General features: G+C 57.7%; 6 protein-coding genes across 6 annotated transcripts; 4 read left to right on the top strand and 2 right to left on the bottom strand.

Annotated features, from left to right (window-relative positions):
- Positions 1–483: 483 nt before the first annotated feature.
- On the bottom strand, positions 484–858 carry PHYSODRAFT_479395 (hypothetical protein; the record flags this gene model as incomplete). The annotated part of the gene is made up of 1 exon (XM_009522046.1): positions 484–858. The coding sequence occupies one exon, from the start codon at positions 856–858 to the stop codon at positions 484–486; it is 375 nt and encodes a 124-aa protein (XP_009520341.1).
- Positions 859–2,759: 1,901 nt separating this feature from the next.
- On the top strand, positions 2,760–4,037 carry PHYSODRAFT_482781 (hypothetical protein; the record flags this gene model as incomplete). Its single annotated transcript, XM_009522047.1, has 1 exon — positions 2,760–4,037. One exon carries the CDS (start codon positions 2,760–2,762, stop codon positions 4,035–4,037), a length of 1,278 nt encoding a protein of 425 aa, XP_009520342.1.
- Positions 4,038–5,742: 1,705 nt separating this feature from the next.
- On the top strand, positions 5,743–7,125 carry PHYSODRAFT_482570 (hypothetical protein; the record flags this gene model as incomplete). Its single annotated transcript, XM_009522048.1, has 1 exon — positions 5,743–7,125. A coding segment is annotated over one exon (1,383 nt), but the record flags the coding sequence as incomplete, so codon positions are not given.
- Positions 7,126–8,016: 891 nt separating this feature from the next.
- PHYSODRAFT_326124 (hypothetical protein) lies at positions 8,017–9,148 on the bottom strand (the record flags this gene model as incomplete). Its single annotated transcript, XM_009522049.1, has 2 exons — positions 8,017–8,388; positions 9,077–9,148. The coding sequence occupies 2 exons, from the start codon at positions 9,146–9,148 to the stop codon at positions 8,017–8,019; spliced, it is 444 nt and encodes a 147-aa protein (XP_009520344.1).
- A 1,165-nt stretch (positions 9,149–10,313) lies between these two features.
- PHYSODRAFT_326125 (hypothetical protein) lies at positions 10,314–13,551 on the top strand (the record flags this gene model as incomplete). The annotated part of the gene is made up of 9 exons (XM_009522050.1): positions 10,314–10,352; positions 11,010–11,104; positions 11,180–11,869; positions 12,010–12,347; positions 12,383–12,567; positions 12,667–12,969; positions 13,006–13,071; positions 13,118–13,255; positions 13,384–13,551. The coding sequence occupies 9 exons, from the start codon at positions 10,314–10,316 to the stop codon at positions 13,549–13,551; spliced, it is 2,022 nt and encodes a 673-aa protein (XP_009520345.1).
- Positions 13,552–13,973: 422 nt separating this feature from the next.
- Positions 13,974–14,894, top strand: PHYSODRAFT_478106 (hypothetical protein; the record flags this gene model as incomplete). The annotated part of the gene is made up of 1 exon (XM_009522051.1): positions 13,974–14,894. One exon carries the CDS (start codon positions 13,974–13,976, stop codon positions 14,892–14,894), a length of 921 nt encoding a protein of 306 aa, XP_009520346.1.
- Between the last annotated feature and the right edge of the window lie 10,409 nt (positions 14,895–25,303).

Genomic DNA, 25,303 nt, shown 5'->3' on the forward strand with positions numbered 1-25,303 from the left:
AGCATGACGGTCCCGACATGGTTGTCGTTGGAGTGTACGTCGACGACCTTCTGGTGACCGCAACGCGCGAGGAGTTGGTGGGCAAGTTCTTTGAGGACATGGCGGCCCTATCGATAAAGAACCTCGGATATGTGAGCCGATTCCTTGGGATGCGTGTTCGCTATGATGATCACCATGGGTACGAACTCGACCAAGAGGTAGCCATTGACGAACTACTGCGCGAATTCGGCATGGAGAATGCGCACGGAGTGCGAACACCGATCGGAGAAGAGTGCAACGACAAACCAGCACTTCAGGAGGAGTTACTCCCCGCTGTGGACAAAAGTGGGGGCCTACGCTCCGGCGATTTCAGTCTTTGGTCGGTAGCCTGCTGTGGCTTGCACGCTGTACAAGACCGGACATCGCTTTCGCGGTCCACAAAGCCACACGTCAGACGCATCAACCTCGTCTGGCGGACTGGAAGCTATGTAAGCGTGTGCTTCGCTACCTAAGTGGCTCAAAGAGCGTCAAACTGCGAATGAAAGGCTGCAATCCTGGCGCGGCGCTGCGACTCGAAGGATTTAGTGATGCAGACTTCGCGGCGGACAAAACCGACCGCAAGAGTGTCACGGGAGGCGTCGTGCTACTGGACGGGATGCCGATTCTGTGGGTGTGTAAGAAACAAGGTGGTGTCGCGCTTTCGACTATGGAAGCAGAATTTACGGCTGAGTCGCACGTTTGCCGTGAATTGCTGGGTTTCCGCCAGCTACTGCTGGAGATTCGCTTGCCGGTGCTGGAGCCGATGCCGCTCATGGTTGATAATCGAGCGGCGATAAAGCAGCTTCGAAGTGAGTCGACGTCGGCCAGCGCAAAGCACATTGACATTTGCATCAAGTTCGTGTACTCATACACTCACCAAGGAGTTATCGAGCCTGTCTACGTGGAGTCGCGACTTCAGCTAGCTGATTTGCTGACGAAGACATTGTCGGCGCCGCGTCTCAGCGAACTCCGCGACTTACTGCATTTGAGTGATCCCAAGAAGTCCAGGTACGGCGATGCTGCCGAGGAGGAGTGTTAGAAATGGTGACTTGGGTTGCAGGTCGAACTGCAAGTTGCAGTCGAGCTGCGGGTTGCTGCAAGTTGTAGGCGAGCTACAAGTTGCCAGCGAGCTGCAAGTTGCAGCAGACGGGAGCTGGAAGGTGATCTGCGCTTTGCTTGTGGCGGTAGCATTGCCACCTGCATCTATTTGTATTTGAGAGACTGGAGATAGCGCAGGAGAGACCTAGGAGACGTAGGAAGCAAGGGCTACGAAGGGTATGCGCTAAACGTTCAATCTCAATCACTTCTGCTTTTACTTTCAAGCCCACAAGCGTCCTACACCGTCGCGACACCTTCGTTCAGTCGACGCACCAAGAACAAGTCCAGTGTGTTCACACAGCGGCATCGATCCGAACCGGATGAGACCAAGATCCCCCAAGATCCACAGGCGGCACCGAATGAGCCGCAGATCCAAGGGAGAGGACCAGTTTCAAGACGAAGAGACGGTGTACCCAGATACCTCCGTCATCATCTGATGAGTGTACCCGAACAAGTGTCGCCGTCAACAAGTCTCCTCATACCGAAACCAAGACAAGCATACTGAAGAACTGCCAAGAAGCACAAGCATACTCAAGACAAGCGAAGCATAGTTAAACCTACATTATAGTCAGCGAAGTGATAGAAGATAGCTAGCCAGACGCAAGATCTAAACAGAAACCAATTTGCCGAAGAACACGCGGACGACTCTGTGCTCGGGGCAGAAGTAGCACCCCGACTTTGACCTCTTTAAGAGCCCTCCAGGAGACTGCCTGCGCGCGGTCTAAGCCAGTTTAGGGACGCTTCCAAGGCCTCACTGGTGTAGCGAGCACTGGTGTAGTGGGGACTCAAAGGTACCAAGGCAAAGTCGGCAGTGACTGGGGTGTCGCACCCCGGAGTGACCTGTGAGAGCTTTATTTTCTATTTGCGTGCTCTAACCGGGCATCCATTTCATATTCCCTACTGTGTGTCTTTGGTGGTTGAGGTAGTCACACACCCCCAGACCGAATTGATTGACTACTATGTGATAGGACTGAATTATATTTTGTATTGTTCCCTCATTCTGTGAGGGTGGTGCGCGTAAGTGAGTGTGCATCCAGGGCTGGCCAGTGCCTTGGGTGACGGCTCCGAAGTTGACTGGTGTATAGACCCCCCACCCAAGGGTCTCAAAGAATAAGTGGTGGCTGTATATTGTGTGACGTTTAGCTCGGCATTGTATTTCTGTGTGTTGGTTATTCTGAATTACGGATCTGACTGTGGTCCCTTTCATTCGGTCTGACCTTCTGTTCATTCGGTGTGGTTTATCCAAGGAAGACACCCAGCAGACTTTATTCTGTATCACAACAACTCAACTCGGTGAAGTCCGGCCCACCAAAGGTAAACGATACCTATAGGGGTTGACACAAGGACACACGCCAAACCCCGGACCGCATTAATGCGATTCGGTGCGTCCAAGCGGTTCCAGGCCCGGGTCATTCAGTGTCCCGTGGGGTGCTTATCGCGTGGACAATCTCTGGTACTCCGAACCCGAATTTATTCGGTCCGGCATAGTGCGCTATACACCCTGGACGATAAAGGGTTCACCCGCCTCGCGTCAGCTGGTGAGCGTGCCCGGATTTGGTTGCCTAGGGTTTCACCGCGAGTTGTTTGTATTGATTTGGTCTTAAGGGGTGTTTCTACTGACTACCTGGACTAACGGTTTGGTTATGACTGGAAGGAAGGAAGCACGTGAAGGTGGACGCGGAGGCGGACGCGGTGAAGCGTCGCGTCAGTCGCGTCGAGGACAAGGGCTGCCGCCGGAGGAGCACAAGGCCCTGGACGACGTTGTCCGGGAGGCTCGGAAGGCTGGTGCTGAGAAGCGCAAGGCGGCCCTGGAAGAGAAGAAGAAGGCGTCGGCGGCCGTTCAAGATCAAGCGGCCCCGGAGTCCTCCGTTCTGGATGCGCACCAAGCAAACCAGGATGAGGCTCCGGAGGCGGACTCGACCGAGTCTGTGCCGTCGGCACCGAATGTGTCCCAGACCCGGCGACGGGACTGGATGAGGGTGAGTCCGCAGGATGATGAACCCGCCCAGGCGTCTGTGGGAGGCGCCGATGAGGTTGAACCCCCGGCTGAGGATCGAGTTTCGGACTCTCCCCAGCCGGATGACGAAGTCGAGATTCTGGATGAAGCCCCGACGACCAAGCACGAAGGCCTGCTGTCGACTGTCCAAGAAGACGGCGTACTGAACGACGAAGCCGAGACCCGGTCTGCCCCTGCGCCATCCGGTCCGGCCGCGACTGCCCAAGCACCTGCGCTCAAGATTGAAGCCCAATCCAGTCCGGCGCCCTCGGATTCGCGAGGACCCGACGAGACCAAGGCCCAAGTGAGCGAGGCTCAGACTCAGGCGTACGTGGCCGAGCAAGTGCGCCGCTGGGAGCAGCATCGTGAAAGCGCCGTGGTCCCGCTCAAGGTGGAGTATGCCTGGCCCGAGCCGGCACCCGACTTCACCGAATGGTGGGCCGCCGCGCTGGCGACGTCGAAGTACCTGTCGGACCGAATGGCGATGGCAAGTCAAGACGCTGCATGGATCGCGGAGCTTGATTCGGTACGGCTTGAGCTGTGTCTGGCCCAGGATGTCACGGGTATCGTGATTCCGCCGAGCCTTCTCTCGCCGCGCGAGTGCGTTGCGCTCATCCAGTCTCTCCTCTTCGCTGCCGGTGTCAGGTTTCACAACCTGATCCCGATGTGGTTCCAGTCCAAGTCCTCCAGAGTCACACCGAGCCTGGTGCGCTCTGTGGTCGAAGACGTCCAGCATTTCCTCGCGTTCGAGCTGATCGAGTGGCGCGAGCTGGCATCCGGCGTGCCCTTCAAGATCGTACTGGATGCGCCGGACGTTCAAGACCTGACCGGACCGAATGCTGGGAACACTGGATCAACGCCGCAGCAACCTGTGCGAGCACCGATCCTGGACTACCATGCTGAAACAAAGACGGAGATCTATTAATGTCGGATTACGAGGCTGGACTACTGGGTCGCGAGTTTGTCCTGCGTCTACGAGCGGCCGGACTCCGGCGGACACGGAGCCCGCAAGGGTCGTCCACCGGCGAACCGGATTCCAAGCGCCCGCAGTACGGACCGCCTCGCCCGTCGTCCATCCAGTCCGCGTCGTCGATCCCGTCCGGGCCGCCGCTGTCCACACCGTCGCTCTCCTCGCTCCCTTCGTACCATGCATCCAGCGAGTCTGGACGCGCATCCGGTACCGGAGCGCTGGTTCAGTTCGGTCCGCCGTCGCGTTCGCCCTCGGATCTCGATTCGAGCTTGTTCGGTACGACGGCCGGATCCAACGAGTCGACATTCAGTGCGGCATCGGGAGTTCGGTCGTCCAGAGGCAGCTCGTCTTCGTCGTCGTTGTGGTCCGGACACGATGCCGCGAGGCACATGTCCGCGATTGGGTACGGACCCATGGTGATGACCGCACAAGCGGGGATGATTCAGTCCGGCACTGGCGGAGGAACCGTGGAGATCACCCGGAGCGCACTCCCTCGGTCATCGACGGCGGTGGATCAGGACGATGTCGTTTGTCGGAGTTCGATCGCACCACCGTCCGGATTGACCGAAGGTCGAGCGCGTCATCCGGTCCGCGAACGACGTCCAGGCGCGTGAAGCGGAGTCCGTCACCAAGCGAGTCGGATTCCAGCGAGGACGACCGGAGTCGCCGCCGAAGATCGTCGAGGTCGAAGCGCGCACCGAGTTGGTCCAGCAGATCGAGTCGATCCGGTCGGTCCAGCCGCTCCGCGATGTCTGTGATGTCGGGGGCCTCCCAAGTCGCGCTCAATACGATGCGCCAGACTCAGGAAGCCCTTGCCAGGATGGAGCTAAATCAGGAGGTGTCCGCTGCGAACACAGCTCGACTGGGCGAAGGACTCCATAACGCGTTCCACGCGATTCAGGAGCTCGCCGGACGCACCGCTACCCTCCAAGACAGTCGGCAGACCAGATTAGGACAGAATGCTCCGATCCCGGAGCCCAAGATCCTGTCCGGCCCGTCCCCGGTGTCGCCGATCCAGGAGCACAAAGTGGCCGCCGCCATTCAGAGCGCCCGGGCCGAGGCGGCGCGCCTGGAGCGCGAACGCGTTGCCGCGGAGTTCACCGAGCGCTGGAAGCAGCAGGAAGCGCAGGCCGAAGCTGACCGAGCACGCTAGGTCGAAGACGTCCAGCGGGGACTGAACACTCAACTGGATTTATTCCAAGAGAAAGTCCACAAGCTTGAAGCTGAGCGGGAGAGGGAGCGAGAATCTTCCCGGAACATTCCGCGGTTTCAGGCCCACCAGTTGCACAACCTTCGTGCAACACGCCAGGAAAGTCCAGCTGCTCAAGCAACATCGGGACCTGATTCGGTGTCGCAAGTGAAGACAGAGACCGGGCGTGCGACTCTGCACCCGGGTGCAAGTGCGCCTATCCAGTCCGACCAGGCGCCCATCGGGTCTCCGACGCCACGCGCCGACGAGCTTCTAGCAGCCCAACTCCAAGCGACGATCGATGGTGTTCTCAAGGCGCGAGCGACCAAGGCGCGCGCTGCGCAGGCTGCGCCGGCGAAGGGCAAGCGAGATGCCCCCGCGAAGGACGCCAAGAAGTCGCCCGTGAAGGGGGAAGGCTCCAAGGACGCGAGGGACACCGGGTCTGGGGCGCACAAGCGCTCATCCGTTAGGCGGAGCCGTGAGAGCGGTGACCCCTCCGGATCGGACCCGGACTCGAGCTCGGACGACGGCTACGACGAAGGCTACAGCTCCAGCGACTCGGATGACTCGCTGGCTAACGTGCCCACGCACTCCACGTCGGTGACGACACAGGATGGCAAGACGGTGATGAACTTCAGACCGTATGTGAGCTCCAGCTCGCTCGAGGACTTCGACGACAAGGCCCCATACCAGGAACGGACAAGATGGTGGGAGCGATTCCTCGCCCTGACGGTCCAAGGTGGCTGGACAGACAGCATGAAGGTCTACGAGCTACGTTTGAAGCTGCCTTCGTCTGCCCGCAACTGGCGCCAACAACTGCCGAGGCACACACGCGACACCTGGAGTCTGCTGTCCCGCGCGTTCAAGAACAAGTACTGTCGGTCGAAGGTGTCCGATTCGGAGCGATACTATACCATGGCTCAGAAGCGGACCGAATCGGCCCTCGACTACTTCTACCGACTGAATGCTGGGGCGAACAAGGCGAATGTGAACTTCAAGAAGTCGCCGAGGACGCGGGAGATGCACATCAAGCGGTTCATCCGGAACCTCTCCGAATCAAGGTTGCGATCCAGTCTGAAGAGTCAGCGCATACACATCATTGATGACCTGGAGTTCATTCTGCGTCAGCATGAAGAAGACTACCAGGACAGTGAACGCGAGAGCTCGTCCAGACCGCGCGACTTCCGCGCAGACAATCCGCGTCGAGATCGTGATCGAGACCGAGATCGCGAGCGGTACAGACCGAAACCTGCGGGACGTGCTTACATCGCACAGAGCGAAGACGAATCGGATGAGGAGGATCGACACGTGCGCTTTCAAGATGAAGTGGAGAACCGCGCACTGACGACCGCACCGAAGCATGATCTGGTCCCGCCTGCTTCGGCACGACCAGCCGGACCAGATCCAACCCTGGCGGTACTGAATGAAGACGTTCTGCGCAATGCGGTGCTCCGTGTGATGACGGGTTCAGGATGGAAGCCACCGCCGCCGCCGGAGCAGCAGCCAGGGGCGTCGAGATTCGGTCCGTCTTCCGCACCGCCGTCGCCAAGAGGAAGTAATTCGGACTGGCACGAGTTTTGCGAGAAGTGTGAAAGGCCTGGACATCGACAGGAGAATTGCTGGATGGACATCGTGTATGACCGCTGTCGCCGTCGAGGACACCCGATGCGGGTGTGCAAGACCATCCCGTGCAGAATCTGTGGTCGGTTCCATGACGGACTGTGTGGACTTGCGAAGACCGTGGAAGAGCTGAAGAAGCTGGCACAAGAAGGAGCCCTGAAGGACATACCGAAGAACATACTGGATCAGCTGCTGGACGACAAGGCAGATTCAGGTGGGCAGTTAAACCACTAAGCCCGCTGGGTGGGGACCCAGTACGCGCCGGGCGTAAGCCCCCTGAATTGTGTGTGCTAGTCTATGTCGGACCGGAGCTGAGGACCAACAACCAAGATAACTACCAACAATGCATGATTTCTCTGAGCAATGACGACCCGATTCAGTCTGATCAAGTTGACGACCATTCTCTACGGAACCATTCTGGATCGCGAGGACCGGACGGGCAGACCGAATTTCGGCTGGAACCCGGTGAGCGATACGGATGGTGGGTTGATCACGAACCGGATAAGGACTCGCATGAGGTGGCTACGGTACATGGTGCAGTGAACGATTTGCGACTGGAGATTCTGTTGGACACTGGAGCGTCGGTGAGTATGATCAGTTTGGATCTTGCGCGTAGACTCAAGATCAAGCTCAACCGAGGCAAACAGATCAAGGTGTCCGGACTGGGTGGCAAACCCACCTACATCTCTGCCAGCACCCAAGTCAAGATCACGCTCGGTGCGAGAGTGGTCTATGTCATGGATGTCTGGGTCGCGAATATCGGTAAAGGTGTGGATGTATTATTGGGTATGAACTTTATGTTCTGTGCTGGAGTTCGGTTATGCATCCGCGAGGGACTTCTGCAGCTACCGGATGAAGAGCCTGTTCTCATGTACGGAGACAAAGTGCAGCGTCGGCAAGGGATGAGGTTACCGGTCCAAGCGCCGGAGACCCTGTACCTCCGACCTGGTGATGAAGCTGTCGTGCGCATTCGGTTCGGCCAAGCCAACCCGCAACGCATAACGGATCAAAGTGCTGCTCCTCCGCAACAGCATCGTCGTGGATACCGCTGCATACGTACAGCGGAATTTCGTTTGGAGGCACAGTGTTGCCCACGCGGTCTGCGATCTCTGACACAGACGGCATTCACGGATCGCGCGCTGCCTGAGCAGCGCGCGGAGAACTTGAAGTCACCACATCACGTGGGGAGCTTAAAGCCTCAGCAGCAGAGAGCGGAGTGTCGCTCTCGCCGCGCGAACGCTTCGAGCTCGAAGCGTCCGAGTCGTCTCCTTCACGAGGGCGTCTCGACCCGGCATGCGGGTCGAGACTATCGCTGTCGATAGACTCCTTGCGCTTGCTAGAAGAGGCCTCGCCCTCTTCCATCTCCACGTCGTCGTCCTCGAAGTCAACGGCGTCGTTGACTACAGAAGAACCTTCGAGGACAATCTCTGGCTGAGTCGTCCCCGCCGCAGCCTTGGCAGCAAGAGCGTCACGCTTTGCTTTGTGACGCTCGCGGTACTCGGGGATAGAGAGAGTCTCTATCCCCCGGCGGAGGACTTCGCCTCTGCTGCAGCGTCGGTCTTCTTCTGAGGCGAGCTCATTTCGCAATGAGCTCGAGTTTTCTTTCTCCCAACGTGAAGAATTGACGAATGGTCAATTTCCTGATTGACGTGCCGTGACTCGGCGTGTCTAACATTGAGGGGGGGATGGTGTAACAGGGTTACACGCACTAGTGGCTACAGTCACTTGTAACTCTAACAGACGTCGTGTCTGTTAGAGGTTCGAAAGACTTTCTCGACTTTGGTGTAGACACACCAAAGGATACATACATTTACGATCGCCACGACGGGTGGTCCATAGAGAATTAGGATTCCTATTGGTTGAGAGCAGCATCTTTTAGCCAATGAGCGACATGCATAGCATTGGAATTCTGCCAACCAGCCGTTGGCAGATTCCTAGTTTAGAATATTACATTTAGAGGAAGTCAGAAACATAAAACAAAAATAGCAGTTCTCATTTTAACCCAAAAACATTATTTGGATCGTTTATTTAGATTAATCAATCTATACTCGGAGGCCCGAGTATAATTAACTCTAATTTAAACTAAGCTACGCTTCCTCACATACACGCGCACTCGTGTAAGCCAAAGTAGTGAGCCAAAGTAGGTCTATGTAACGATGGAGAGCGACAAGAGGGCCGCACGCACCGATCCAGAGCATTGGAGAGCTCGAAGAGCAGCGGACGCAGCGGTGGAGAACGCACGCGACGGAGGAGCCATTGAGACGAGGAGTAGAAGATGCCTAGACGCTCACCAGTGTCGGAGGTTCGCGTCGAGGCGGGGGCAGTTGTGGTATTGGAAAGTGACAGTTTTCCAACGCTGCTGACCCGCCAGCCCGACAATCAAGTGCGATCAAGGGGCGATCAAGGCAAGGTCAAGCGAGAGCCGGAGATGGCTGTTTCTGATTGGATGATGAATTTATCCTCGGTAGAGTAACAGTCAGTGGTCGAAGCCTCGTTGGGTCCTAATGCAACCCCGAACGAGGCTTCACGGTACCCACTTTTAGGTACAGATGCATTTAGTTACGTACTTCGGCCGCACTTATTAGTGTAGCCGCGGTCGTCATTTGATGTGTCCGGAATCGCCTTATTGCGATCGTTCACACTAGATATTTGTATAGGGACATAGGACTCATCATATGATGACCAGAACGAGGCCCCCAGGGCCTCAGAAAACTCAGTAATAAAAAGACAGTCTTCCCCCAAAGCCAACAAGGGTCAAGTCCGACTTCGGTAAGTGTAGCTAGCTTATTGTAGTGCCTGGACACGCTCGGCTGCGTGTGGATGTCTGTCGGGGAGCTTATCGTGCATTGACCGAGAGTTTCGTTGGCAGCGCCAAGGGTTGGCGTAGCCAGAGAGGCAGGAACGGTATTAGAGTATCGTTCGGTATATATTTGTGGGATTAGAGTATCCCTGAGTGTATCAGTCTACCTACCGAGGTTTTACCTTGGTCCCCCTGTATAAGGCCTAACACGCCGGTACCCTTCCTTTCTGAGGGACTGCAGTGGGGTTGCGCGAAAGCGCTACATAGTATCCTAGCCTTAGCTCGTGGCTAGTGGTACAGGTTTTTGGGTTGACCGAAGATAACCTAAGGTGCACAGAGGCGCTTGCAACCGACCCGGTGTAAGGGATCGTTCCTGGTCTTCAGGTTTTGATCCAATAAGTGCTTACCTTTGCGGGTTAGCGTGTTGTTGGTGTCTCTAATACCTTTTGGTAGAAGGGAATTTTAGTGGTATTACCACACCACACAAGAGAGGCCGGCGAAGGCTGGGAGCGTGCTGTGTGCTCGTGGCACGGCTCCTGGGACTACTTGGCAGGTGCCTAGGTAACCACTGTGTGGTGTAGTGGATGGAGATATTTTCGCGCGGATACCCAAGATCAACAAGATGACCAAGATCGACAGTGTGGACCAAGATCGGCAAAGCGTGGCGACGCGTAGTCTGGCACGATAGTAACCAGCAAGAAGGTCAAGGGGGCAACATCAAGGTGAACAACATCTCTGGAGGTGCTTGAGAGCCAAACCCCGGCGTAATCGATCCAAGTCGACGATATCGATCTTGGCGGGGATGACGCGATTTTGGAGAAAGAGTGATGATCTCGACCGCACGGATTGCGCAGACACCGGGCAGAGAGCCAGCGACACCACCAACGTTCAAGGGAGCTAGAGAGCACGCGCACAGACCGCACGAGCGCAGGAGTGCAGGAGAACGATAGGACAAGGACTTAGGACAAGCTAACATTTTAAACAGAGTTGATTTTACCTCCTTCTTCACAAGTGGTCTTCGCCTTCGCAATACCGGGCACGGGATATACTTTGGCCCACCCGACGCTACGCAAGTCGACTTACACCCCAAGATCAAGGAACCAGGATAGCTTGGCCCAGCGTCCGTCAACCCTCACTTCGACCCACCGCTAGAGGAAGCGGCAAGCAAGGAAAGGAAAGGAAGGTCACACACCGACCACAAGGCAACCCCAGGCCAAGATCACACCTGACCGGCGAGTGTCGATCTAGACAACCCCAGATCGAAACCGCCACAACTACTCCGGCACAGCGTGAAGCATATCCGCGTTGCTGCCACAAGTTCCCGCTGTCCACCAGACAGTCCAAGACTCAACCCCAAGCGCGTCTTCTCGAGATCGCCCGAAGAGCGATCCAGCCCACCGACGGGTACACAAGGTGAGGATCAGCAACTTCACGGAAGATCGGAGTACCCCCTCCGTTAGTCGGCAGTTCGGGCGCCGTGTGCAAGAGGACCCCCGCGATCTGCAAATTTCGCGGATCCACTTCGCCACAATGGTGCGCGTGCCCGGATTCGAACCAGGGATTTCACCGTGAGTCCCTCCAAGAGTATGCGCAAGCCGAGTTTGGACAAGGGAATGAAGCGTCTACAGAGATCGGATCGGCGTCGACGCCGCTGAAACATGATCGATCCGCGGATCGGCAGAGCCTAGGGAGGAGCTCTACCGACGGGACAGAGGAAGGCCCGGCAACGGGCCTAGAAGAAAAGCCTCAACCTCCTCCCCAGGTCCCCTCGGGGACCCCCGCAGGGCACGATGCGAATCGTGGCCTGCCGGACGAAAGTCCGCCGGCGCAAGCCGGAACCCAACCACCCAGCGCTAGATCGACCAAGAAGAAGCCAGCAAGATCGAAGTCGTCGCGGAAGAAGATGAAGGCTCCAGACTCCGATGCTGACGGTCGAGCCGATCTCACACTGACCGTGGCTGAGGATCAACTCGCTGTAACGTACTACAAGAAGGAGCTGCACGCTTTCCTGCTTCAGGACGATGTGATGAAGCTCCTCCGGCCAAAGCTCCTCGGCGATCTTGCGGGACCGGTGTCACAGCCGACCCCTGGATCGGACAAGTTGGATGCCGTTCAGACGCTGCTACGACTCTTCAAGGAAGTTGGTATCATCGCAGGAGTGCTGGATGCGGAAAGCCTGTTCGATCTGAAGCTCAGCACGATCCGAACTCGGCCCAAAGGCTGTTCCTGCTACTGAAGCCGTTAGTCGGTGAGTCGAGTCGATCCTTGACAGAAACATCAAGATCGCCCCAGACGCTATCGAGATCGACACCCGCCAGATCGACACCTGCGCCCAACCCGGGTGGCCAAACTCCGACGTCATCTCCGTACGTGCCTGCAACGGAAGACGTGGAATCTGACAGTGTCGATGACCCGCCACCGCGCATGACGCTAGGCCCTTCCGGTGTCGCTATGTTAAGAAGTCGAGCTGAACGTGCTGAGCGTGAGGTGGTTGTGCCAACGCGAGAGCCGAAGGGCGTAGCAACTTCAGTGCGACACTCCCCGGAAAGACTCGAGTCGTTCTTCCAAGCAGCCATGGAACGTTTTTTGAAGGAGCAGCAGCTACTTGGTGTCGCGCTGAAGTCGCGACGACCGAAGATCAAGATGTGGAGATGGAGTCGGTTGGATGACCAAACCGACACTCTGCGTCAGGGGAGTTTGATCCTGACGACCTCGATCTCAGTTGGCCTATCCGCGCGGCGGTAGCAACAACGGCTACTGCTTCGCCTGGAGGAACTGGGACCGCACCACGCATTCGTGTGTGTGCAATGTCGGAACTGAAGGAGTTTTCCGGAAAGGACGGCGACGAAGATCGAGCTCGATCTTGGGTCAGCAAGGTAAGATCGGCTTTCGTCTGCGATTAAGCGCCTGATGATGAGAAGTGTCTGGCGTTTGGTGATTTGCTCACTGGTCCAGCGCGAAACTGGTATAGGCAGCTGAGCCGAACAACTCGCACCACGTGGAAAGACCTGCTCCAGAGTTTCCAGGTCCAGTATTGTGGGCGTGGTGTCTCGGTTGCCCGCCAGTACTACCATGCTCGGAAACGATCTGACGAGTCGCCTCTGGAGTACCTCCACAGGCTCAGCGTCGCAGGCCTGCGGACACGTCTACAAGTCAAGGACGGACCGCCAGACGTGCGCCGGGAACATGTGGAACACTTTATCGAGACTTTGGATGACCGCGATCTAGCGGACCAGCTTGCCCTGCTTCGGATTCCCGACGCGGACACTCTGGAAGAAGTTTTGCGATCTCGCCAGCGTGCCTAAGCGCGACAGAGCAAGACGGTGTACGGCTCGATTAAGCCCCGCGCGAAGCCGCAAGCCGCCGCCGGTGCTCGCGCGGTACGAGCGATTCATGTGCAGAGCGACAGCAGTGACTTGGATGCAGGATCCAGCGACTCGGATGAAGAGGGAGATCTGCGCCGAGTGTACGCGACTTCAGCCAGTAACGATCATGGAACGACTGAACATCGCTCGGCCGGCCGAGATCGGCGTCCACCGGATCAAGATCGAGACCGTCAAGATCGTCGACCGGGACATCTCTCTAAATCGATCGACATGGGGCCGCCCCTCAAGCGGTGCACTCATTGCGGGTCTACCAAACACGACGATCTGGGATGCTGGAAGCGGCTGACGTGTGAAAAATGTGGCAAGCATGGTCACCCGTCAGATCGCTGTCTCTTTGTCTGCAAGGCCTACGGCGAAATCCACGACGAAGGAAGCTGTCCGATGGAGGAATTTTACAATTTGATCCGCCAGTGGTACAATCCCACCAAGCACGGGGGCATGCTGCCCGAGTCCGCGGAGAAGATGTTAAACTAGGACGCTCGCCGGGTTGGAATCCGGTACGAGACGAGCGTTCTCAGTTCTGCATCTTTGCGTATGTCGAGAAGCAGTTGCAGTCGACTGTAAGCAAACTCATCGACAATACATGTGATCGTCAAAAGAAACCTACGGCTGCCATGTCAAGTCTTCACCAAGTTGATGACTACTCAAGATCGAGCGTGAAGATGGCTTTGGATATCGCGTTGGGGGAGTCGCGTGGTTACTGGAAATACCATGTGCCTGACAAGAAGTTCAAGCAAGCGAAAGCTATGGGCAAGATCAACAACGAAAAAGCTACTCTGTTGTTTGACAGTGGTGCCGAAGTGTCTATCCTAGACACCGCCTTTGCTCGTAAGGTGGGGTGCTACATTGACGAAAGTCAGACATTGGAGTGCGAAGGCGTCGGAAAATCTCCATACATGGCGGAAGGACGTGCACGGGCCAAGATCACGCTCGCTGGATCACTTGTGTATTTTTTCGATGTTTGGGTGGGTCCGCCGACCGGCGGTCAGGACTTAATCATCGGCATGGACTTCATGGTACCGGCGGGTATCCGCCTCGCTCTTGCCGACGGGACAATCTGCCTGCCAGACGAAGTGCGGATCCAGCTCGCTGGGAGACGTCCGCTCTACGGAGACAAGGTGGAGCAGGTGACCTTGACCGGTTACCGCGAGATCGACATAGCGGGATCCGTTGAGGTGAAGCTGCGCACAAGATCAACAGAGCATCAGAAACTCTGGGTTACGCGCGGCGATCGGTGGGTGCCTACCGTGACTGGTGGACCGGACAAGATCCGCTACTTGCAACTGACAAACGTGAGCGATCGCGAGTTAGTGCTGCATCAGGGTACGCGACTCGCGATGTGGCTGGCCGGAGATCGAGTGCCGCGCTCACCTGGGTATGTCTCCGTTGGATCTCGCAGGTACGCGGAGTGGCAGAACTTGGCGTACCAAGCAACCACCGACACTACCAAGGACGTGCCTGAGCCCGCCGACGTGCAGGGGTCTGCTGTGGAGCGGCCGCAGTACACAACGGCGATCTTGACCCGGCCAGCGAAGAGAGCAGAGGTGGCCACTGTGCACACCGAGTGCGTGGCGTCCAAGCGCCCCAACGATTCCAACCCGGAAGAGTCGTACGGCAACCCCACCGCGTCTTACTCGACGCCCGGCAGGGACGAGCAGCCCAAGAATAGCGACGAATTCGGCACGGGAGGAACGCGCCATGATTTCGCCACTTCGCAGGGGGCGGAGAGACCATCGGGTGATTACGACGCTGGGAATACAGCCTGCGGCACGGATTGTTTGGAAGATCAAGGCTGCGATCGGCCCCAGCCGGTGTGACATGGTGCATCTAATCAAGATCGAGTGGTTGCGACGGGCGCAAATCAGGCGTCTCATCATGATTACGGTGGTGCGACAGGCGTAAATCAGGCGTCTAATCGAGATCGACGGGTCGAAACGGACGAAACCCCAGCGAGCCCCAGCGTCAGTCACGAGACGCGTAAACACGTGTCGGGAAGTGATCTTGAAGCTGATCCACGTCCAAATGCAGTTGACCTGGAAGATCCTGGAGTCTGCATCACGGAAGGCGGTGATCTCTACGCGGAAGATGTCGAAGGTCAAATGGCAGTGCTCCCGGAGTTCACCGCGACTGACGAAGTCGTGATCACGGATATCCAAGTTGGTGATCCTGGCGAAAACACGCCGGAGGAAATCGACCGGCTGCGGAAGATCATCTGGCGCCGGAAGCACTTGTTTATTGGAAAGGGCAATGCCTTACCACCGGCCGCAAAAGGTGCGATCTGCGACATTGACGTTGGAAACGCGAAGCCAGTCGCTCACCGTTGCCGTAAAGTGGCGCCGCAGTACCGCGAGAAGCTGGAGCAGCTAATCAAGGGGCTCCTGTCGGCCAAGATGATCAAGATCTCAACGTCCCCTTGGGCATCACCTATCGTGGTGATCGTCAAGAAGAACGGGGTCGACGTCAGACTCTGTATTGACTACCGTCTGGTCAACAGTCTGACACGTTTAATGGTCTACCCGATGCCGCTGATCAACGATCTTCTCGAGGATCTCGACAAGGTGCTCTGGTATTGCTCGCTGGACATGGCTAGCGGCTTCTGGGTGGTAACGATGACAGATCGAGCTCGTGCGATCTCCGCGTTCATCACTCCATGGGGACTCTACGAGTGGAACCGAATGCCATTTGGACTGAAGAACGCGCCACAGATCTATCAGCGGCTGATCGACAACGCACTCTACGGCTTCCTCAAGATCACGGACAACCAAGATCGACAGGGACAGATCGATCTGTTCAAGGACGGAGAACCGAACGTAGAGCAGAAGACATCTGTCCTGGGCCGTCGATCTTATATCGATGACATCTTGGTCACGGCCGGTTCGTGGGATACGCTGTGTGAGAAGGTGGAGAAGCTGCTAGATGTCTGCGAGGAATGGAACTTGTCGATCAGCGTGACCAAGAGCTTTTGGGGATTGAAGAAGGTCGACTACTTGGGACATCGAGTATCTGCGGAAGGACTGGAAGCTCACCCGAAGGATCTATCAGCATTGGCCAATCTGCCGTTTCCGACCACCCTGAGATCGATGCATTCATTCGTAGGCAGTATCAACTACTACAGCAGGTTCATCGAGGACGTCGCGATCTACGCTTCAGTGCTGTACGAACTTCGTGAGGCCGACTTCTACGAGATCACTCGGAAAGCCAAGATCGAGGTCGGCGCAGATGTAGTCGAAGCTGGTGAACGCCAAGCTAACAGTGACAAGTGGGGTCGAGCCATCACGGCATTTACGGTGTTGAAGGACAAGATCGTGAAGGCGCCGATCCTGCAGCACTTTGACCCAGATCGGGAACCAGTGGTCGTAGTGTACGCCAGCAAGTGGGCGATCTCTGCGGCGTTGATGCAGGAGCACGATGGGGTGTACAGGCCAGTCACCTTTATCAGCCGCACGCTCAAGCCGAACGAGATCAACTATGGAATGGTGGATAAGGAGGTGTTGGCACTGCTCCGGATGTTGGATGTCTGCTACACGCAACCGGTTACCAGATCGATCAAGGTCCTGACCCGATACTCAACATTGGCGTGGCTGGTGCATTCTTCCGGTTTGCAGGGACGCCTTGGCCGGTGGGCGGCGCTACTGTCGTCGTGGACATTGGAAATCGTGAAATGCACGAAAGGAGAAGATGAGATCTTGGGAGTAATAGCCGCAAGTATCACGCCCCGAGAAGATGTCGATTCAATCCTAACGTCGATCTCTCCTCGGAAACGACCGCGACAAGCTGTTACGATGCCGCCTCCTACAGTGGAGATTGATGAAGAACTGTTGGTGGTTAGCTTTGATGGATCGGCTCGTGTAAAGCGAAGTGGGGGCGCTTACAGCGCGATTGTGTGGGGCTTGCGCGACTGGAAGGTAATCTCCGCCGCATCTGAGTACAAGATCGATCTAACGGTGAATGAGGCGGAGTACCATGGATTGCTCCTCTGTTTCGATCTTCTAGCCAACCTGGACAGGGGGCGGCGCCTAATTATCGCGACTCCAACTTGGTGATCCGTCAGATGCGTGGAGAGATCGAGTGCAAGGCTCCGAGTTTGGTACTACTACGTCAGAAGGCCATGGAACGATTGCGATCTTGGCCCAACCACGAATTTCTTCACATGAAGCGTAGAGTGCCGATCGACTTGCAAGCGCAGCACTACAACGGGAAGGTGGATCAGTCGTTACAACAGACGGAGAACGCGAAGATCTGGGGACGCTCAACCGGCTCGACGAATTATTGGTTCCTCGATCTGACGCGGCGGCGATCAAGATCGCGGCGGTTACGAGATCAAGGAGACGAGCAGCCCCACAAGTGTTGGATGAGTTGATGGTACAACGAATGCAGACGGAGCGCATCTGCCAGGCCCAGGATGAAGAGAAGTGGATTGCCGATCTCAAGAAGTATCTACTTGGGGACGTGCAGGACCTTACCTCGGCAGAGGCTAAAGCGTGTGCCAAGATTGCCGATGACTACGAGGTCGACGAAGCTGGATTGCTGTTCTACTGCCCGCCATCGAAGCGCTCTGATGAAGGTCGTGATCTTGTGATGCGGCTGGTGATCCCGGAGGCCTTGCAGCAGGACTTCCTACACCATTATCATGCCAGTCTCGAGGGTGGCCACCAAGGCATTGGAAGAACCTACCAGCGGATTCGTGCCCATTTTCACTGGAGAGGCCTCTACCAAAGTGTACAACGATACGTGGGGCTGTGCGTGGACTGCGAGACCGTGGACTGCGAGACCGGGAAAGGGAGGCCGACTACACAAGGGGGATCTCCCGGTAATCTTCAGGCTACCTACCCGTTCCAGATCATTGCCATGGACCACATCCCGTCATTACCCAAGTCGTACAAAGGGAACACCGAGTTGTTGATCTGGATCGATCTTTTCACGGGATTAGTGATTGCAAAGGCCAGCTCGTCTAGAACAGCCCAAACGATCGCTGAGAACTACGAGGAGTGCGTGTTTCGCCGGTTTGGCGCTAGCGAAGCGATACGACATGACCGCGAGCCAGGATTTATGTCGGATTTCTTCAGATCATTCAACAAGATTGTCGGTCAGAGGCAACGTGCAACTATGGCGTACCGGCCTCAGGCCAACGGTACTGCTGAGAGGAAGGTGCAGACGCTCACTCGCGCCCTGAAGATGTATGTCGAAGACATCAACCAGCGAGATTGGGACGAGTACGCGGAGCGCCTTACTTTTGCGCTCAACACGGCCCAAGATCGGATTCGTGGAGACACACCCTTCTACCTGATACATGGGTGGGACCCTCGATCTACTCTGGAGGCAATGGTACCGCTGGGATCGACGCGCCGGCGGGATCGACAGCCTCGCAGGTGGCGCTATCATGTCCAGAAGCAATATCAGCAGGCTCGGCAGCAAGTCAATGAGCGCCTACGTGAGGCAATCCGAGATCGAGCTGACCAGCACAACGAATCGGCGCGCCCACACGAGATCGAGGCTGGAATGCAGGTGTGGCTGTATCTCGACCGAGTCAAGGAAGGCTACGCGCGTAAACTTGCGCACATGTGGCATGGCCCCTTCCGTGTAGTTGAGGTCGTCGACACGCACGCTGCTCGCCTCGAGATCGCAGGGACCGAGTATCGACTGTTCCCAATTGTGCACGTGTCCAAGCTGAAGCCCGTTCGCACCTTCCCAGACCGACCACACCTCACCCTGACGATCCAAAACCAAGATCGACTCGACTTTGACGAGGCACTGCTCCCGGAAGATAGTTGGGAGGCGAATCTTGAAGACGACGAGTATGAAGTGGAGCGTATTGCCGACATGCGATCTGGCCGGCGTACACGGTATGGACGGGTGCTGCGGGAGTTATTGGTACACTGGAAGGGATACGACGAACCATCGTGGATCGACGAAGCGGATTTGAACGGTGGAGCCCTGCTACATGACTACTTGCGTCAGCGATCGAATCGACATCGGTTCGAAGTCATGCAGTCGCACGAGGAGCAGTAGTGCGGCGAGATCGTGCGGTGAGTTGGTCGTCGCATGGGCAACGAGGTGAAGGGCTTGCAAGGTGGTTGCAAGTCAGGCGGAACGGAGGTGTATGTGCCTGTGTTGGTCGCGATGCCATGGAGGTGTGAAGCAACGATTTCGAGGTGGGGAGATGTCACAACGACAAGATAAGTTGGGTCAGTAAGGTTCGATCTTAACTCGGTGATCTTCGGCTGTGCGATCTTGGGCGGGCCTGTGGACTGCCGACGTGGAAGGAGAAGCTGCTTGGGGGCGACGATGCGACGGATCTGTTGTGCCATGAGGTGACCAGCAATCAGCGCGGTCTCAAGCGCTAGGGTCGCAACGGCGACTCGTTGACACTGGTAAATTGATATCTGGAGCATCAGCGTGAATGCGAATATGGACCATAACGCCATGTCAGCGGTGCGCAGACCATGAATGAGAACTGGTGCAGCGAGCGAATGCCGTTGCGCAGCTTTCACTCGTACAGGGGACGGCTGTGGTGTAGTGGATGGAGATATTTTCGCGCGGATACCCAAGATCAACAAGATGGCCAAGATCGACAGTGTGGACCAAGATCGGCAAAGCGTGGCGACGCGTAGTCTGGCACGATAGTAACCAGCAAGAAGGTCAAGGGGGCAACATCAAGGTGAACAACATCTCTGGAGGTGCTTGAGAGCCAAACCCCGGCGTAATCGATCCAAGTCGACGATATCGATCTTGGCGGGGATGACGCGATCTTGGAGAAAGAGTGATGATCTCGACCGCACGGATTGCGCAGACACCGGGCAGAGAGCCAGCGACACCACCAACGTTCAAGGGAGCTAGAGAGCACGCGCACAGACCGCACGAGCGCAGGAGTGCAGGAGAACGATAGGACAAGGACTTAGGACAAGCTAACATTTTAAACAGAGTTGATTTTACCTCCTTCTTCACAAGTGGTCTTCGCCTTCGCAATACCGGGCACGGGATATACTTTGGCCCACCCGACGCTACGCAAGTCGACTTACACCCCAAGATCAAGGAACCAGGATAGCTTGGCCCAGCGTCCGTCAACCCTCACTTCGACCCACCGCTAGAGGAAGCGGCAAGCAAGGAAAGGAAAGGAAGGTCATGTGGTGTAGTACCCCGCGGAAGAAGTGGGCGCGCCGGGCGCCGGAGGAAGAAGGCGCCGGGATGCGAGTGATGGACTTCGACGCGGCTGATGGAACGCGACGCGGATTGATGGGCGCGACGCAGGGCCGAGCTCGACGGGAAAGTCGGCGTGGGTGATGGGCCGTGAGACACGGTGCCAGAATCCAGTGCGACGCGTAATCATCCGACGGGTCGACCAGCGCACCCGGTTCTGCAAAACGCGCCGACCCTAAACCCCGCCGAGCAAAACGCGCCGAGCAAGACGCGCCGACCAAAACGCGCCGAGGTAAGATCTTGATTGCGCCACGCAAATCAGGTTGAAGGACGGCAGTGCAAGCACGACAGAAGTAGGGATAGGCACACAACGATCGGCTTAGCAAGCAGTAGCCAGTAGCTAGGGCATAGGATAGGGTAAGGACTCAGTCCCGAAATTTCTCTGAACCACAAAGACCTCCCGTCTTCTCCGAGGTTCCAGGGGAACCACCAAGCGCCGGCAAGTAGAGCCGCCTCGATATCGCGGCCCCCCCCGTCGTTTGCTGGTTCGGGTGCTCCCCCCCCCCCCCACAGACCCGTGCTGGAACAAAGGCACGTTAAACGTATACCGTTTAGGTGGGCGCCCGATAACGCGCTGCCTAGGCGAAGGACCGCACTGGCCTGATAACCGCCGTGCACAAGACCCCCCGTGTAGGCCCGATAACGCCACACAAGCCCCAGGAAACGCCGCACGCCCGACGGGAACACCGAGGAAACGCCGGCCCGATAACGCCGCACGCCCAAGGCTCGACGCCCTAAGACAAGGAACAAGCGTCAACACAAGAACCCCCCCCCCAACTCTGAAGCCTGCGAAGACTTCGGCCTGTATTTCGAAGATACGCTACTCCAACAACCGGGAATAATTCGCTCGGCGCGATCGCTATCCAGACGCGCCGAGTTTGTGCGAGATCGCATTCGCGAGATTTCTGCGAGGGCGCTACTCCACAATGGTGCCGCGACCCGGGAGTACTACTTCGAATGACGGGCTAACGATCCAAGAGGCATCGGAGGCAGGTGCGCAGTCGGCTGGAAGGTCGCCGACCGCAAGAGAGCACAGTGAGAGACCTGTCGCGTCGTGGAGCTCTGAGGGAACCTTCACGACAGGCCACGGGGCCAGCGACGACCAGGAGGGCTACGAAGAACAGTTTGCCGTTCCCGATGCGGCTCCCGACGAGGGAGCCGCGAAGGGCCGCGACGCAAGTCGCGGTCCTACCGGTCGGAAGCCTGCAAAGGCCGACGACCAACAACAACCCACCGCCAAGGCAGCCACGAAGCGCAAGTCGCCCAAGATGAAGAAAAAGAAGCTGCGCGCGCCGGACTCGGCGGAGGAGTCGCTGTCCAAGCCGCAAGGCAAGGACACGGGACGTCAGTACACCGTCGAGGAGGTACGGTACGTCGTGGCGCGCACGGAGCTCTTCCGTCTGCTAGAACAAGACCCAATCTTGGTCTTCCTCAAGCCCATGCTGATGAGCAACTTCACAGGCCCCTTCGTGGCGCCGGACTTCGATAGTCTCACCAGCGTTGCCCACGCCGCGCCGACTCTCTTCCAGATGATGCGTGACTCGGGGTTCGTGCTGGGGCTTTCGAGATGGAGAGGCTGTGCGATTGGGACCTCAAGTCTTGGCTGCGCGCGATTAGCGTCGTGCAGGAGCCCTTGACGATTCTCGCCGGATCCGTCAAACAGGACGCGACGAGTTCCGCGACGGGCCAAGACGCGCCGAGCCCCTCGGCGGGTCCAGCCCAGACTTCGACGACCACGCCCTCGCCTCCACCTCGATACCAATCGAGCGTGGACTCCGACAGCAGTTTCGAGTCGCCCAAGCGCATGCCCATGAACCGGCCGCTGCGCGTCATGCAGCTATCCGCGGCGCCCACACGCACAGAGGTGACGAAACCCGCCGAGGATGTGCTTCCCAAGGCCTTGAGAGAATCTATCATCAAGCTGATGCAGAGGACAGTGATGAACACCCCGCGCGCCGACACGGCCGCAATTCCGACGGGGCCGAAGCCGCCCGCGAATCCCACACCCACGGTGGCTCGCCCCCAGGAGGCAGCGGATGTCGCCATGGAGTTGGTCAGTTCGCGTTCTTCGACGAGGTCCAGAACTCGACGCGACGCGGACGAGGACCCCGATGACCTGTTCGACTTGGACATCGGAGTGCCAAGAACCGCGGCCGCCGTCTCGACGGCGACAGCCGGCGGCGTAGCCCTCGCCCGCGTACGCCTCTCAGCATCGTCCGAGCTGAAAGAGTTCTCGGGACGGGACGCGAGCGAAGAGAAAGCCAGACTGTGGCTCAACCGTCTGAAGTCCGCCGCGCGGCGCGACGGGATGACGGGCGAAGAAGTGTGCGGGCAGTTCAGCGATCTAATGAGCGGTCCTGCGCGCCAATGGTATCTCCAGTTGCCCAGGAAGGTCAAGAAATCATGGACCGAGCTGATGGAGCAATTCCGGGTGCAGTACTGCGGCAAGGGCGTGTCAATGGCCAGTCGCTACTACCATGCGGCTCAGCGCCCCGACGAGACCCCTCTGGATTACTTGTACCGGCTCAACGTCGCGGGCTTGAGGGCCAACATCCCATACGCCGAGGGCACGACTGAAGAGAAGCGCGAACACGTCGAGCATTTCATCCGGACGCTGAACCGCAGGAGGCCGAACTCGCCTCGCGTCTCACGCTGACGGAGGTCGCCGACTCCGAGGCGCTGGAGAAGAAGCTGCGTGCCCGACAACGTGGATTGGCTCACCAGAAAAAGACTCTCTTCGGCTCGAACAAGTTCCGCCAAAAGGCGCCGACCCCGCCGACTCAGCCGGCGCGCGCCGTGCATGCGATTCACGTCGCGTCGGACGAGTACGACTCGGAACGCGAAAGTCGCGACAGCGACGATCGCCAGTACGACCAAGACGAGGCGGACGAAGAACGCGCCAAGTTGTTCGTCGCGGGACAGGCCCCGCCGGGAGAGCCGGCGCGTCGCAACTTCGATCCCGACGACTCGGGACGCGACCGCCCGCGGTGCCACCACTGTGGTTCACGTCGCCATGTCGAAGGAGACTGCTGGAAGTTGACGTGTCAGAAGTGTGGTGGCCAGCACCCGACGGAGCGATGCTTGAGGGTGTGCAAGGCCTGCGGTGACGTGCACGAAGCCGGAGAATGCCCGATGGAGGAGTTCTTCAACCAATTGCGCCAGTGGTTTGACCCGAATAAACACGCGGGAATGCTGCCGCCGGCCGCCGAGAAGATGTTAAACGAGGACGCTCGCTGGCTTGGAAACCAGTACGAGACGAGCGACATGTTTCCGTCTATGCATATGTGACCAAGAAGTCGCGAGAGGTGGTTAGTGAGAGCCCGACTTCCCTGAATGATAATACATGTGAATCCAACCCGGAACGTACCACACAAGAATGCGCGCCGCGAATCTCGGCGGTCCGACGTACGACGGACGACGAGTTTGCACGTGAACCACCCCTGGACGAGATCGACTTGCAACCAGGAGAGCGACGCGGATACTGGAAACATTACGCGCCGCACAAGTGGTACAAGCAGGCCAAGATTCATGGAAAGCTGAACAACCGCCGTGCTGTGTTATTGCTCGACACAGGTGCCGAGGTGTCCATCCTGGACACCACCTTTGCTCGTGAGGTAGGCTGCCTGATTGACACGAAGATCACGCAAGAGTGTGTGGGAATTCGTGATGAGACATATTACACGGTGGGGAGAACCAGAGTCAAGATTACCTTGGCTGGGAACTTGGTGTACTACATGCACCTGTGGTCGGCGACTTGGTCGGCCAACACGCAATCCTGGGAATGAACTTCATGGTGCCCGCTGGAGTGCGTATCGACACTGCGGACGGCACGACGTGCCTTCCCGACGAGGTGCATAGCCAGATGATCGGACGAAGACCGCTATACGGCGCACGGATGGACCCGGTCAACGTCAAGACGCCTGTGAGGCTCGAACCAGGAGACACGCATGAAGTCTTGCTGAGGCCGGATCGAAACGCACCGTTCCTGTGGGTGACACGGGCAGAGTCGTGGGTGACTACCTTTGTCAAGGGGAGAGTCGGAAATAAAACGTACCTGCGTGTCACGAACATCGGAGACGCAGCGATAATCCTCGACGCGCATGAAACGCTTGGGTGGTGGACGCCGTCTGACGGCCAGCCTCGGATTCGTGGATTCGTCCGACTGGGCTCCACCCGGTACCAGCAGTGGCAGAATCTGGCGTACGGCGCGACACGCGACGCGGAGGAGAACTGGATCCCAGCCGAGCTCGACGGACCGATGACGGATCGCCCCTCATACCCGACGCCTAAAGCCATCTTGCGCCCGGAGCCGAGACAACTCGGGACGCGACGCGCCGTGACCCCAGTGTTGGCGGCTGTCGCGGAAGCGCCGAAGGGAAGGGGGGTAGACTTGCCACCCGACGACCACAAGCCGGATACGGACGAGGAGGCGGTGGAAAGCGAACCCGATATGCCTCCGACTGTGGCTAGAAGCGCTGCGATGGAAGAATCGCCGGAGTCGGAACTCGCTGACCCAAAACTCGACGGTGTATTCGCTGACGGAGACCGACTTCAACGAGTACGTCACGCGTCCAGAAGTCCGCGGGCATGAGAAGTGGATGCACGCGACGCGCGCCTTCGACGCGCTCAAGGCAAAACTCGCCGAGACCCCAATGTTGAAACACTTCGACGCGAACCGAGAATCCGTCGTGATCGTGTACGCCAGCGTGCGCGCCGCGTCGGGATATGCGACGGACCTCACGGTCAACGAGGCGGAATACCGCGGGCGGCTGCTCGGATGTTCTCTTCTAGAGGAACTCGACGACGTCACCCGACTCGTCGTATGCGGAGACTCTAACCTTGTCATCAGGCAGATGCCGGACGAGATGGACTGCAAGTCCCCGGGGCTGAAGCTGCTGCGACAAAAGACGCGAAACGCACTCCAGGCATGGCCGCGCCACGAACTCTTCCACGTACGACGAGACTGGAACGCGAGTGCCGACATGCTGGCTGGACAAGCTCTGCAGCGTCAAGGAGGCCGCAACGCGCA

Source organism: Phytophthora sojae (genome assembly GCF_000149755.1).
Source record: "Phytophthora sojae unplaced genomic scaffold PHYSOscaffold_2, whole genome shotgun sequence".
Classification (NCBI taxonomy): domain Eukaryota; phylum Oomycota; class Peronosporomycetes; order Peronosporales; family Peronosporaceae; genus Phytophthora; species Phytophthora sojae.